The sequence below is a fragment of the Bombus terrestris genome, chromosome 5 (assembly GCF_910591885.1).
Source record: "Bombus terrestris chromosome 5, iyBomTerr1.2, whole genome shotgun sequence".
Taxonomy (NCBI): Eukaryota; Metazoa; Arthropoda; class Insecta; order Hymenoptera; family Apidae; genus Bombus; species Bombus terrestris.
Window position 1 is genome coordinate 7,411,198 of NC_063273.1, and position 16,258 is coordinate 7,427,455.

The 16,258-nt window shown below is 42.5% G+C and overlaps 2 protein-coding genes across 5 annotated transcripts in view; one reads left to right on the plus strand and one right to left on the minus strand.

Moving 5' to 3' along the window:
• LOC100644602 (mediator of RNA polymerase II transcription subunit 20) overlaps positions 1 to 16,258 on the minus strand; it is a 154,357-nt gene that overhangs the window by 22,154 nt on the left and 115,945 nt on the right. The gene's annotated exons all lie outside the window — the stretch shown is intronic.
• The window catches only part of LOC100642244 (facilitated trehalose transporter Tret1-2 homolog), a 120,795-nt gene that overhangs the window by 6,234 nt on the left and 98,303 nt on the right, over positions 1 to 16,258 (plus strand). For all 3 annotated transcript variants that reach the window (XM_048406204.1, XM_048406205.1, XM_003395441.4), the window contains one exon: positions 9,321 to 9,788. In XM_048406204.1, the coding sequence (XP_048262161.1) occupies positions 9,765 to 9,788 (24 nt within the window). In that variant the 5' untranslated portion in view covers positions 9,321 to 9,764. The remainder of the gene's footprint in view (positions 1 to 9,320; positions 9,789 to 16,258) is intronic.

A 16,258-nucleotide genomic window follows, 5' to 3' on the forward strand; every position in this document is an offset into this window, starting at 1 on the left:
AATAGAAATACCTTTCACGTTCCAAAGAACATTAGATGTTGCTAATTTTCATAATTTATTACTTATTTTCGCGTTTAAAAGCAATATTCTTTCACATTTAAATTCGACGAACATAAAGCAGATAGACAGCGTAGATTTCGTGAAAATTCTTTAAAACCTACCGGTAGGTACATCGGTGAATCTGTTAAAATTCTGTTTTACTCGTTGACAAACACACCCGACACACACTGTCGCGCGTTTATCTTCTTTTATTTATTTTTTTTTTAACTCTCCACCCACCCTTATCGTGTCAAAAAACAGGGGAGGAAAAAAATCCTGCAGCCTACGATCAGAGGAAAAATGAGTCAGAGAGAGATAGCAGTACGAAATAGCAGTTTGTTGAAGCGGTAGAACATTCGAATAGCAGATTCCACTCCATTTTCCACTGTAGCCCGAAGCACAGGTACCTCCATTTACAGATTAAACCACGTCACACCCGGTATAGAGGGTGAAGGGAAAATTGGCTGGTCCGGGCTCGTTCTTTCGAGGCTATTCCCTTTAAAAGGGTCTCGGCACGAGCTGGTACGAGTAGCTGCGAGCGAAACAACAACAATATCGGTGGACTCGCGTGCGAATAGTGCCGCGTAAATTGCGCTTGACACCGGTCGATCGATGCGAATCGAAACGAACGCGGAGGACCGGAAGCGTTCGTGCGCGCTCCATAAATTGCCGATTTGTGGTCGTGGACGATGCAGTTTCCTGGTGAATTCTGTTTCACTCGTTTGGGCAAACGTCGTTCTTCGACGATAAGAAGAAGTCGAGCTTCGCAAAGGCAGACGAGACTAAAAGCGTGCATTCGTTTTACATTGGCTTAGGGCGGGTCAAGATCACCGTGCCGCGGTCAGAAAATTCTTCGACCCGCACCTCTTTGCTCCTCTGACACACTTGCCATCATTGCGCGCCGGATAACGAGTGTCTCGAACTTTTCTCTTCTCTGTTTTCGAAAGAAAACGGCAAGCCAGAGGTATACATATACAGTGACTCGCCAAAGTATTTCGATACTTATCGTAGAAAGTTCGTGTTGCACGGAAGATCGTGAAATTTGATCAGCGCTGTAACGAAACACGACTGTTCTGATCGTATCCGTAAAATTTGAAACTAATACGACAATGTGAATGCAAAACGTGTTTACTGCGAACGTGTATACGAAAGAATGAACCGAGTTGCTAGAAGAATATGTTGCTGGTGAGGAATAAAGGTAACTTTAGTAACAGGGAATATATTCAAAGGACTGTAATCCTGTGTTGAAGGTATTGGAAGATCTTTCTATGTTGTTTAATAGGTAAATCTGGAGGAACGAGGCACTTTGTAGACTTCGTTTGAAGCGAGCTTTAATTTCCTGGTAAAGAGAGCACTCTGAATCCTTGTCCTGTATAAGGCCAAGATATATACCGAACATTAAATAATATCGTGCTTCAACTTCTGTTCGTTATTTGGATGTACTCTAAGTATTTAATATATCTTCCCGACGACGAACGATTTAATAAATGTTACAGTGAATCAAAGTCGGCTTGCTGAATGAAGCGATGCGGAAGTCAATCCGCGAAACATCGTACGACATAATCGCGGTTTATGTCGCGCGTTATTCGATTCGACGTGGAAAAACACGCGCGACAGCGCAGCTGTTCGACGGTCAATTAGTTTCGATCAGGAAGCAATTTCAGGGACGCGCTTAGTAGACTTTTTCCGCCAATAAACCGCTGCGTTATAGGTTCATTAAGCCGTTTCCTGAAGCGCCCAATCGTTCCGCTTTTGCCGTTGAATAGCCTTTAATTACGAATTTCTCGTTATTTGTTGGCCTTCGACTGTGTCGCTCGGCTGTCACGAATTTTCTTTTTTTTTTTTTTTTTGCCAACGTTCGCAACGCAGAATGTTTGCGATGAAAGTTCATTTTAAGAAAAGAGCAAGTGCTATTTTTAGAATAAAGAAGGAAGCAAGAGTTATGAAGTGTGTTGATTTTCGTTGAATGACCGAATGAATTTGCATAATGAAAGATTGAATGGCGCCGCGTTGAACAAGATGGTCTTCGTGACTGCAATTGCATCGATCAGAGCCATCAATTACACGAGGCAGGAGACCCTGTCAGAAACAGAGCACGTTTTCTGCAACATCCACCGGCAAATTTGATCGTTAATTCGTCGAATTCTTCGGACTAAATTCTTCCCGTGTCGAGACGAACCGCTTTAAAAACAAGCGTATTAAAGTAAGCGTTTGCATGTTAATCAGGGCATTACCAAACTCGTATTTCTCACGATTTTTATTTTTCAATCGTACTTCGTTGTTCTACTTTGATCCGCTACTTTTTCGCATTTTTTACACTATTTAAAGCATGCATTTAATGGTGCGTTTTATTATCTTTTTCTATAAAACGTTAGAGTCCCATTTTTCTTGCTACTTTATCCTGTTTTTCTTCTTCCCTTTTTCTACATTTACATTTTTTACTTACTCTCCCCAGTTACGGATGCTCTGCTTTGTATTTCTTGTCTACAGTTTTTCTCTTGTACATGGAATATTTTTTATTCTTTGCTCGGGTTCCACCACCCCCTCCCCTTCTCTCCTCGTTTCCATTTTTAGTATGTTTTGTACTTTTTACTCGTTCCTCGTCTCATTCTCATTTTCTTCTCAAGTATTTTGAACTTTTTACTTGTTCTTTCTAAATGAATCTCTTATCTCGCGCCCTTTCGCAACTCCGCCAGCGATCTGAGAAGAAAATCTTTTATTTTCCTTAAGCTTCTTTGAAAATTCTTATTTGCTTTTAATATTTTCCTTCCACGTTTCGCATACTTTTTTAACTGGAAATTTCGAGATCTCGTTACGGTCGTAGATTAGAATTATTCTACCACCACCTCCCCTCCCCCTCACACCTTTCTACTATCTTGTTAGACTACGGTATTTTAATTCGAAGAAATTTCCGCAACTCCAACTTCGCGATACTTGTTTCGGAACTTGGACTTAATTTACTCCGTGAGAAACTTAGATACAGAAACTCTGCAGCAATTTTAGAACTGAATTCGCCATTTAGATTGTCAATTAAATTTTATAGCCGAGATTTTATTGCTCTATAAAAGTGTTAGCGGGGAAGGTCGGAAGCCTCGATTAGAATCGTTAATTATCGTGAAAAATGTTCGGAGGATTATAACAAAAGCGAGGCTCGAACACTGCTTTTCTTCGTGGTAGTCCCGAACTAAACCATCCTGCCATGAAGCTTGTAAGTCGTGGGTTTTTATTTTAGGCACTTGCAGCGCATAAAATTTCCTCGGGACTTAGGATTAATTTACCTACTTCCTAGGACTTTCCCTGTCAGTATATCTCGTCTCCTTTAATGCGTGTTACTTTCGTTCCTTTCCTCCCACTCCTTTATTTTTCCTTCATCCTTCGTCCTAATTATCATCCCATCCCCTCTTCCCCCTTTTTTTATTCACCGTTTTATCTCCTTCGTCTTTTATTATGCAGCATGCGTGCATATACAGAGATACTTGTGAGAAACTGGGTCAAGTTATCTTTTTTAAAGCGAAGACGGAAGAAAAATGCTCGAGATATTCCACTTTCCACTTCAAACGGATCCATCACGTTCTTCCGCTTAAACAATAGTACCTATAATCATACCATTTTTTAGCATCTCTCTCTCGAGACACGTGCTTCCATTCGTTTTTTAATCCAATTTGATTTGAAATTTAAACTTCCGCGCTTATTCTCTGCTCAGTCATCGTTTCTTCAGCCTTTGGCGTACGCTATCCTTGCGACGAGTAATTCCTTCCGATGGGTAATTAGAAAAGGAACCGGAGAACGAGGGAGAAAGGAAAAAAATGAGCGAGAGAACATAATTTGTCCCGGCTCGTTTGTAGGATTTGTGGCGGAGGCCGCGGCGAATAAAAAGAGGATCCTCTTTGTGCTCGCTGCCAGCCTTCACAAAGTGTACCCGTCGCTCGTACACAGGAATAAGTTATGAAACGGCGGCTGGATAAAAACTTTTTGATCCCTCTTTCCCGCAACGAGAGTCTTAAGCCGCACCCACGTCTCCTGCTCGTTTTCTTTCTCTCGCTCTTTCGCCAGGGAGATCAAGGACCCACCACCGATCGGTCGACTAAGAAGACGCCAGAGCTTCTCGCCCCCAATCGAATAACATCAGCTATCGAGTTTGCATGGAGGACGACGAGATTGAAATAGCTGCTGGCGGCTAACAGCGTGGATCTTTGCTTGTCGTACGATCGTGAGCTGCAGCAGAGATGAGGTTCTAGTTAGGTAGACAGAGAATTCTTTGTCGACTTTGATAAATAGATGCGGATTCATCGAATGATTTCGGTATACAGCGAGCGTGTAGGTTCCGAGTGTTGTTCGAGAGTTCCAACGTTAATGTCATACTGTATCATAAAACTCACTCCGTCTCATTGTCTGATTTTTAACGATCTGCTAAACAACAACTTGAAAGATAGGACGAACGTTCACCCTGTTACCATTCCATGTACCGTCCACTTAATTTCCATATGCAATATCTAAATAAAAAATTAGCCAAAAACTTGAGAACTTGGGGATTAAAGTTTGCTGTGCAATCAAATTTCCGTTATTTGCCATGGCACGAAATTTTCGCTCGCGTCTATCTAACTTTTCAATTACGAATTTCACCTGTACCGAGAGAAGTTGGAAACCAGAGCCAAAGTTGCCGCTGTTGCCAAAGATGATCCTCGTCGAGGAAAATTCGCCCTTCTCTAATCCGGCGGACGCGTTGCAAGGGTCGCGTATCGAAAGGCCGCGTCGGCTAATCCGTGGGTAATTACGGTAAATTGAATCACGGCGACGGCGAGGAGGACGGTTGTGCGGCGTGGGTGCGTCGTCGACTGAGTTATCACCGTCTGCCAGAAACAGGGCCGGACCTCGTGACCCGATATTGCGCCGGAACGCTCCGATATTGGCAGCGCTTCGGCCTCTCAGAAACGAAGAACAATAGAAGCAGCGGCGTGTGTGCCACCGCTATCTCCGGCCGCGGCGCTCCCTTTTGCTTTTGCCCAACTTTCCGTCGAGTTTCCCCTTGATCGTGCCACCGGGCCACCGTGAACCAACCCCTTGCCTCGCGGCACACCCGACCAACCACCCCCGAGACCTTCGTTCGCGCGAAACGATCGCATCGTGCGCGAAAATAGACGCGATATGGGCCAGCACTCGTTGCATCGTCCACACACAAGATATTGCAGAGAAAAATTGCTTCGATTCTATTCCTCTTTTCCCAACGTTTTCCCCTGTTTACACGCGAATTCTCCCTCTTTTTACGTATTTTTCTGCTTTTTTCGTCTTTTAAGGGAAATTAGGGAATCGTCAAAATAGGGGTGGGAGGTATCATCGATTTTGCGATCCGATTCTATTGGTGCGTTCTTTGATCGTAATTGGTAGCATCGCGGACTGAGCTTTTGGTGCTTTCTTCAGTCATCCACGAGTTAAAGTGGAATTATGTAGGTATATTCGTTTCTAAGTATTGATATGCTTGGCTTAGTATAAAATATGGTAATTGATATCGATTATCGAGTATGGAGAAGCTGTGGAAGTAAAAAGTTGGTAGAAATCGTAGGATAAATGTTAGATAAAATGTGCGAGAAATTGAGGATAAATAGGGTAGAAAACTGAAACGTATAAGCTGAATGCGTCACGGTGTGTACACACGTAGAAGCGAGCAAGAATTTTATTTTATTGTTATACACAGTTGATGAGATACTTATTCCAACATTTTATTGAACGTGTACTTCTTCATACTCCGGGTGTATACAACTTCCTTATACTCTAAGATACCAACCGGGATAGTAGTTCTCAGAGATTTCAATAATTTCCTAATGATTGTAGCTCATTTTCCACAAATGTCCTAACATTTACGAGCGATAGTATAAATAGCCTTAAACCATCAAGCAAGCAACACACGCGGAGACTAAAAATCCCGTTTCCATTTCCGATAACTCATTCCCTCACTTAAAAACAGTGAACGATCGACGAGATTTGCATGCAAATGCGAAGATGGTAGCCATAAAGATTACCATCTTCCCTCGTTTACCAGTATCGACATTTAAAATTTAAACGCAAAATCTCTGTTTACAGCAGACGTGTCCAAGTTCAGTTTTACTATGTAGTTACTTAGGAAAAAGTATTCCCAACACCCGGTACATGGTCATGGCCTATCCGTCGAGACGTTCGAACGAGAAAATGTTATTAAGCGGCCGGTGAATTTTTGCATGCGCAGCGAGCCGCGGTGACGTTCGTATCGTCGCGAGTACTAATGGACTGCGACGTTTTTACAGCGGGGACTAAAAGCTCCGGCCCATAAAAGTGACGTTTCGCGTGCAAGCTATTTATTCTTTGCACAGCGCGTTCGCGACCGGCTGCTATTGCTCGTCGCGCGATAAGCTCGCGACAGCACGCGAACGCGAGCGTTCAAAGGCCGCGATTTCCGGTTCGATCGAGTCGTAGGAATTTCCAGCATCCTGTCCACGACTCGTCTTCTCCCTTGACTTCTCTATTTTCACTGGAAAAGCGAAGATTAACGTCGATAAAATATTACTTTACACAAAAGGCGTCTGGCATCAGTTTAAAAACGTCGTAGAATTATACACCGCTGAAGATAATTCGTGTCAGGTTCGATCGAGGCATTGCAGTCGTTCGTTCTTTCCGCGACGTGTATCTTTTTCCTTTTTTAAAGCAAATTTACGGCAGTTTAACAAGTTAGGCAAATATCGTATTTTGAAGAATCATAGACTGCTTGGGATTATTTTCTTATTTGGAGGATTAGATAGATTTAAAGGATTATTTTCTATGTGGTTTTCATTCTCACATTGATATCCTTTTAACGATCGTCTTAAAGTCAAACTTTATTACAGTCATGAAACAACTTCCAACTGTGATGGAACGTATTATAGCGGCAACGATAGAATATTTAGACCACACGTTTCGCCTTTTCTTTTCTCTTTCGAAGCTTCAGCGTAAAACCATCGCCTGAATAATACACAACTTATCGAGTCTGCGAGCGATTCTCCGCTTCTATACGCGTGAATGGCGCGATAAAATCATTCGCGACGTCCGCTAATTGTTTCGAACGGTGTAATAAAGCGAAAGGACAGAACGAGAGTCGATGTTACGGTTGAACTTTAGGATAATTCCGAGCTATTACCACGTCGATAAGATGTTCCGCAAACACAGAGGGAAGAAGAGTTACATATTATCAGGGCAGCTTGGTCCAACGTTCTTTCCATTGAAATTAGAATATAAAGAGCACCTCCTCGCTGGTGGCTGCTTCTAAAAGGGAAACTGCATCGTAAAAAACTGGCTGCGCAGTCAGCTTTCAAAAGAAAATTCACTTGCAGCGGTTCAAAGGGCTCCCAAATGACACACCGTGAATTTTTCCTCTCATCAGAGAAACTCGCTAACCGGTCGTTCTTTGCAACAAAATACGATTAGTCGTGCAAAGTTAACGTCCATCCACCGTTAAACGCTTTTTTACCCGCGCCTCGTTTAAAGGAAAGATCCGCGTTTCTATCGTGAAAACGCGTTTCCTCGTCACACTTTCGAGCTTGCCTAGAATCTTCCAGGTCCTTTCATATGCAAAGTTCGCGTTCTCCTCTTAACCAGCGTTCGCCTCTATATTTGCGCGCGATCATCCGCGTTCAATAACCGATTACATTCGCCCGTAGCTTTCGTTATGAAATGCTCTTGAAAAAAAAAAAAAAAAAGGAAAAAAGAAAAAAAAAAGAAAAGAAGATGCATATATTCGCTATGGATAGCTCACTATCCTACAAGAGTGTTATGGCACGAGGCGAAAGCCACACGATGATTTTCCATATTTTGCCTGGGAATCGCGTTGAAATGCGCGGCGGATTCGCGACGAAAAAGAAGGAACACACACACACATACAGAGGATGGCTCGAGCCGGTCGTGGTATGGAAAAATGACCGTAAATATGCATTCCGCTGGCAGCATCTTGTTCTTGAGTCGTGGAACGCGTCCTTTAAAATCATTTTTTTCCAAGCTGCGCGACAACCGCCTTGGAATTCAGAGATTCGCGCGGCCGAGCGGTCGACCTGCAGAATGCGGATCGACTTGGCAGAACGAGCACATTCTCGCGCGGCGAACGCATAATAGAAGGCCAAGAGAGACAGCGAGACAAGATCGAGCGAGTTTTCAGAAGGAACTCGGACAGATGTCTCTCGGCATACGTGGAGGTATTTTTTTTGTTTCAATCGTCGGAAGAAAGATTAGTTGAAGAACGAGCCACCTAAGTAGAATTCATACCGCGTGGCGTATGTACACTTCCATTCACAAGTACTAGAACACCTGGTCTCCAGAACTTTAACCAGAACGCGATCAATTCACGACGATCTAGCATTCACGCGGGACAACGATACAGAACAATTGAACAAATCCATCCGTCAGAATTCGAAGAGGAACGTAATTACGAATCACGCGAGTTCGCCCTTGCAGTTGTTTCCAACTTGCATCTCATGGAAAAATATTGCGAACCAGCTGGTTCGGTGTAGAATCCGTATCGAAGGTTGCAACTAAATACGAAAAGACAGAGATATTGGATAGGGATGTTAACAATACGAGTGCCAGGATTGATCGAAGCAACTAGAGAAAACGAGAAAGCTGCTTACGAACGAGGGTGTACGTGGAACTCGCTCGTGCGAGAAGTGCACTTCGGAAAGGTATCTCTCCTAGACCAGTTACGTTCGTTTGCTGGAATCTTCCTGTTAGTACACTGCGAAGATTCTTTAAGCGATCCAGTTAGAATTAGAGAGAAAATGGCAAGTTCGACTGTTTGCCACGAGGCAAAATTAATTTCGTTTTGCGCGGATCTACCAACTTCGCGCTGGAATCCCGCGAGCCTCGTCGGTTTCCAAATTTTCGTTGTGTAAACCGGAAGCAGATTCGAGGATGTTTCCTCGAATCCATCTCCACTGTGCACGCTAACTAGGCTAGAAATTCGGTAGCTTGCCTCGCCGTACGATTAATTCTAAACTTCTTTTCCGACTGTTTCCCCTCGGATTTCTTCCAGTCACGTTGCTTCGCTGATTCTTCTTCGAGTCATGGCCACGCCACAGGAGCCACCGAGACTAGGAGCCTGTTTTCTTTTTGCAACTCGTCTATCTCTCACTCCTTCTGATTTACCTAATCTCTCTTTCAGTCGTTTATGCTCATGTAACTTTACATCGTCGGCGTTAAGAATCGTTGGCTCGTTCGTGATTCCGCGACTCGATCGGCCCCGATCGGCTCGCCAATTTACGTTATCAAACGGTGGATACTTTCCATAGGAGGATCCTTCGGGTCTGAAAGGAAAATCCGAGCCGAATTGCCAACGACGGAAGGGAGCCGCGGCCCAGGTGACCCAGATGCGCACGCGACACGAATTCTAGGGAAAAAACGACAATAATGAGGAGACCAGACATTAACTGCAACCTCGACAATAAACACGTAAGACTGACGCGGATCGATTAGCAGGCGGGAGTAGAAGGAAGGCGAAGGAAATGGGCAGAGAAAATAGAGAAGAGAGGAAGAGGACGTAGCGAGCCGTGGATAAGAAACGTCGTATATTTTCGTGATCCATTTTCGACAAGAGAAGACACAGCGCGGATGCGCCAAGGATTAGAGAAGAAAGAAGATGTACAGAAACGTTTCTGCGAGCATCTTGCCAAACTTCTGCAGAAGCTTCTAATTCAGGAAAAGTACGGTGCAAGAGGAACCATAGAAGCCAAGAGATGTCTTTGAATCACAGATATTACGTGAGTATCGAGCATGGTTTCTTTGATGGGTTTTCATTTCCCTCTTTTTTTTCCTTTCTTTTCTTTGATTGGAAAATAGAATTAGCTTTAGTACTCTTCAATTTTTCGTTCCCTTTCAACGCTGCAACTGTACGTTCATAATTTTTGATAGATATTTTATCAACGTTCGATAACCTACGGATAGTTTAACGATAACTATGGATGGAATTTTATGTATTTTTATGTTTCTCCTTCTGATTTCCAGGTACAAGCTTTTTTACGTTTCGATCGCCGGTAATTTTAGTGTTAACGCATCTGCTTTGTTTAATAAAATTACAATTTTTAAATTTTGAATACGCAGAATAAAACAATATGATAGTACAGCAAGTACTCAAAAATATAAACATGGATTTCTTCCCCAATAAAATATCCTACTTATGCCTGTATTATTCACGGTGTCTGCAAAATGGTGTCGCGGTATTAACAACGAAAACAAAAAAAGAAAAATGGAAAAATAAAAGAAACCGAAGGATGAGAGGGCCATTAGCTTGCCGACGAAAGAAAAATCGCCAGCTACTCATCCTGCTGGGCGAATCTCGAACGGGAATAAAGGAGCCGTGCTCCGATAAACGTTATTCCACTTCCGATAATATTTCTTCTTCACTGCGGAGCCCACGCTTAAGATGTTTTCACGGATTGATAGGACCGCTGTTATTTCTCCTCTTTCCGTAGGCGGAACTTTTCAGTCTTAAGAGCCCCGAAGGAGTTGCCGCCAACTGGAAAGTCGGTTACTGGGTTGATATCGTTCCAAAAGCGAAAGACAAACGCTGGCTGCCGCGGTTTAACTAAAATATTCGCTTCCGATGATGCCTCGCGGAGCCAGCCATCTTGTTAGCCCAACGTACAGTTATCAGAAACCTGGTAGAATTCGACATCGATTCGCAGTTCCAAATTATCTCAATGTTGTTTCCTTTTTTACTTTAAACAGACGTCCATTGTACCAACGTATTACGATGCGAATAATAGTAGATTTTCTGGAATTATATAATTTTTTTCTCTTGTTTAGTCATTTTTCTTTCCCTTTTCTTTCTTTCTGTTAATTATCATCGTGGATTCCTTGTAACCGGAGAATCGATACACCGTGGTAACAGAGTTTTAGGATGTACGGATATCTTCGATTACGCGGTGAGATCTGTTGCTTTGTTTAGAAAGTTGTTGCTCTTAGTCAGCTACGATAAACCAACGAACCAACGGAATTGTTTGTTGTCGAATGTTATCAAGATATCGGTCTTAGATCCGAGCGAATGACTGTTCTTGAGAAACGATGAATTTCTATTTACTCTGCGTGATAGAACCTATGAAGCATCGAAGAAGAGATATCCGTTTCCATTAGATTCGCCGAAGCAATTATTCATACTGTTTATATGACCATTATCCTATTTCGCTTTTATCTGAACAATTTTCCCACTATCCAGATACTGTCCTTTCCTCATTGACGATTTACTAGGTGCGAGGGGAAGATAAGAGGTGGCACAATGGATATCGAAGCACTGAATAGCAGAGATGCAACTGAGTCACAGGTTTCGTGCGGTCAAAATCATTGCTCATCGCTGAAGCCGGGAAAACAAAGGTGTAACTTATCGTCAGTCAGCAATATGCCAATTTGATCGTCGGATAAACTCGCTAGCCTGAACTTTTCCTAGACGATCGATATCCCGATACCTACTATTCCATTGTGTTTGAAAATTAAACAAGCCGAAGGATAACAGAAAACTGTTATCTCGCCGGAGCAACGTTCTAATCCTTCGAGGATCCATTGTGCCAACGAACGTGCATGAATTCCTCTTGGGCTTCTTGCGCGAGCTTCTTGTCGCTCGGCGTGTAATTTCACGATCCTGTAGTGAACGGAACGTTTGCCGAGATTACGCTTGTAGCGACACAAGACCGTACAAATTGAAGACGATTCGAGTGGTCACCGGTGATGAAAATTAGCGAAGAAGCATACGGCGATGTTACGAGGATGAAGAGAATTACCGTTGGATGTTGACTAACAACAACCCTATGAAATATCCTCTTAGTTTTCACTAAAAGTTTGTAGTGGAATTGCAGAGGATTGATAAATAGGGAACGAGAACTTGCTATTGCAATCCGTCAAATATATTTCGAATAAATTAAATAAATTATAAATAAATATAGACAATGTCCAAAGTCGCTCGTACAAACGTATTCGCAAAGACAGTGTATAATCTCTCGCAGGTAACTCGTATAACTGATTCGTCTTTGTTCGACGATTGCACGTAGCGACGACATTGTTTTACCCGGAGTTTATTTATTCTTACATTACGTGTATCCTAACGATCTTGATACTCCGAGGCAAAACAACAACATGTGCCGCTACGAGTTGCATCCTATTGAATATTATATCGGCAAATAAATTGGATATTTATGTATTTACGAGAAATGGAAACGTTTAGGATACGATATCGAAAGTAAAGTATTCGCTGTAAAATATTTAACAGGGGATGAATGAGATTTCTATTCAGATTCCTTAGATTCTATTTAGACTCGTTTAAGATCTCTTTCGGTGCGCTCGTAAAGATATGGATTTGCACGAAGGTTCGATAAAGGAAACCGTGGAAATTATATTTTATGTACTATGGCGCTTCTAATTTATCCCCTGATCACTGGATGTTCATTTTATCCGCATGAAACTCTGCATCCCACAGTGATTGACCGATCGAAAGGCAGAGATGGCAATCTTAGCATGGAATATTATGTTTTTGCATGGTGAACCATATGTGGTTTCTTTCCACGCAACGTATCAAGGAAGTGGCGCTATTATCTCGCAGAATTCTATTACACGTTTCGAGACACGCTGCGCGTCAGTGTTAAAAGCACAGTAGCGAGAGTATCGCTGATGCTTTGGAACACTTACCATCGCGTACCAGGCGATAAATTACATCCCCAAGGATCCGAGGTATCCCGCACGCATACGTGTGATCTTGTCAGAGGATCAGATCCTGGCGTAACCAAGTTAAAGCGGAACGCGTCACGGTTTCCGCTGTACTAACTGTCTCGTCGTTTGCATCGTTTTATCATACATTACCATATCGTGCTGTCCGGTGACTGCAAGAAACCCAGTCATAATAATTTTCCTCTAGGAAAATGAAAAATCATCCTCGAATATTACTGGAACTGTCGTGAGCGAAACTGATCGCCTTATCCTTTCAGGAATCAAAGGACACCGTGCGTGAAGCTCGACGAATTTTGTTTGAACGTCGTCATCGATATAAAATATCATGGGAATTTTAAAACGCTGCAAACAGCAAAACTCTCAGCATCGAACAACGGTGAAACCTTTTAATTGCGTTCATCCGAATTTATCGTCTCGTAAATTAAAAAAAAGAGATTTTTATCGTGCACTTCCACTCGTCACGCGATTGTTTATTTCATCGTAGGTTTGAAGGATCGGCGCGTTAAGCACCGATTTCGAAAATAGGAAAGGGATTACAGTGCGCAAATTGGTGATCGATGGAATTAACGCGATTTAGTTTCAACGATTGGATCGATGGATATTTAACCCCTTAGGTACGATGCGCCACTATAGTGGCTCACTCTGCTACTCATTCGCCCACCGTTTGAACTAGACCATCTTTTTCATTCGTCTTGCTTCGCACTTTTCTTGTCCTCGCGACGTTTTATAACAGTGTTAACAATATACAGACAGAATATATAGTCTTTGTTTCTGATACACCAGTGCCAGATATCAATTGTTGCTTTTCGTTAAAATAAATTTTTAACGTACTGATCCGTGTAATTTTTTAGAATCTTCAAGCTCAAAATATCGCTACTACAAAATAGAAAACGAAGAGCAATTTGAAAAACACTATCGCGTTATAAGCGTGAAAATTGTGTCAAAGTGTTTTAAAATATATCACACTTAATTGTATTATTAATTATTAAAGTAAATTATTAAATTTCAAGTATATGCATCGTATGTTTAAGAAAAATTATAATTTAATTATCGAAAACATCGTTGCAATGTGCTTGCGTAGAGAACAGCATTATCCTTCACGCGTTGCAGTGCTGTATCGTTTGCGCGTAATTCGGGTGAAGCTCCTCCGTACAGAGAAAGAGAATTCAACCTAAGAGGTTAAGGATTGATACGCGAAGCTGAAGAATGACGTATCTATTATACGTTTAAGAAAGAAAAATAGAGAGGTTGTGGTTTTATTTGAGCCGGGAGGAAAGGGAATAATATTAAAATGGAGGGAACAGGTGGAGCATGAAAAATGCGGCGAGTACCGGCGGTAAAAGTATTGCTGACGCGTTGGAAAAATCACTACCGTTTCTGGGCGAATAAATTATTGATATATGGCTACCCCTTTTCTCTTATAGCTCACCTTCTAGCCGAGTTCAAGATGTTAAAGGGGATCTCGCGCGGTTGTTCGTTTAAAGGCTGCGACCGATGGTTTCTCCGAATTGCAATATTTCCTTTTTCCCGTTTTATCGCCCAGGCTTTATTGTTTTATGGACGTTTAAATTATTCCAAAAAAAGTGGTTACCGGAATAATCAAGATATTTTCTTTGGCTATTCGAAAGTTGCAATAAGAAAGATCGAGAGATGTAAAATTTAACGATCTGGGAGCGGGAGGTAAGACTAGCTTCCCAGGGATACGACTTTCATGCTCGAAGGAAAATCTCAGAATAGATGTCTCCGAGTTATAGTGCTTTGAATAAATAGATTGGATAAATTTCTCTAGCCTCTTCCATAATCTATCAATGCCAGGCTGGTTATTACTTCTATTTATGTTACGTTATGTTGGTAATAAAAAAAAAGAATAAATAGACGCAACATGAAATTGCATTCTGAGGTCATATTAAAACGAAAATTAAATCTCAACGTGTCTAACCATTTCTTATAGAAAATGATGCAGAGAGAAACCTTTGCTCTATGACATATATCTAAACGACGATCGAACTCTGGTGTCTGTAAAATTTCCTTCAGTTAGCAACTTTAAACGTCCTCTATCAGCGAGAAAACTGGTCTGCAGTTTGTTACAATTTCTTGGGACCCACCGCACTGTAACGCGTTGTAACGCGATAAATCAGAGGCTTGGGTGGGGCCTTTGGCACCCTGGCGGGCGCGCAAGAAAAACAGATTTTCTAGGCCAATGGCTTCAGAAGCAATTTTGGCGTTGCGCTTGCAATCATATCGTTAGACATCCGCTTTGGAATTCGCATAGATTTCATCGGAGAATTCATAGCACGCTCGTCTGGCTGCCAGATATCTCGTATATAAAAGCTTTATAATATCGCCGATAAAATATAGAATTGATCTATCGTGTTGCAGAGAACGCAACACGGCCGTACAGGAAACCTGACCTAATCTAACTTTTGCTCAACCTTATGAACAGGAATCTACAGATTCGAAGTATAGAGAAATTCGCTGCAACTTCGTTTAAATGTCGCCTCGTAATAAAGAAGAGCACAGAGAAAAGATAAGGAGAGAAAAGAAGAAATGGATTCATTCAGAGGATGCAGTGGCCGGGTTTATTCATAGCGTCGATTCACGTGCATCGCCGAGAGGCACAAAACGCACGTGCGATCTCGTACGATCTCTCCTTTTGCTCCTGACTGAACCATCGACCGTACTGAATCACCTCCTCTATTCGTAGACGCCTACGCGATCGTTTTCCTTGCTCGTCCGCCGGTCGGAGAATTTTTGTACGCGACCATCAAGGCCCCAGACACATCGCCAGCGCCTCGTTCGACTTCTTTTTGCCACCGCCTCGTGAATTAATCGGCTTGCTCGTTCCTCGTAATCCCTTGTTTCTCTCGGCGAACATCGACCGCCTGCCACGTCCGATCGGTGTGTTAGCCGGTTGATTAAGCAACAAATCGAGCGACAGATTTAGGTGATAACCGATTTTTAACGCGACAAGCCGTTGGATTATTCGGCGGGGAAAGTTGTTGGTTAACAGATTCGGTTGCGTAATGTTCTTACGATACGCGCAATAAGATGATTGATCGTCGAATAATTGATTCGAGGCTCTCGGTAGAATTCGCTATAGCTCTATCAATTCTGTCAGAGCGAGATAAATCGTCGATCAAACGTATAATTTCTTCTTGCCATATTCGACGCACTGTGTTTTTCGCATTGTCAGAAGCGCGATTGAACGTCTGTTGGCGTTTGATTCGCGTTACGTCGACCAATTAGACCGGATGAATTACGACCAGACAGACTACGAGGTGAATTTGTTGCAGACGACACTAAGCCGAGCTTATCGTCGGGAATATGAATTTCTTCTCTGAATACTCGCGCCGTTTGTCGCATCTCGAGAGATACGAGCGAGAATTAGTCCGCTCGTGACTGCGCTGACAAAACAAGTCGCTGACATTTGTACAAGTGTACCTTCTTTCGTCATTCGCACGCGGGAATGGGTGCCAGATTGCGCGCGAGTGAAAGTGTCCTTTCCAAACATTTCTCG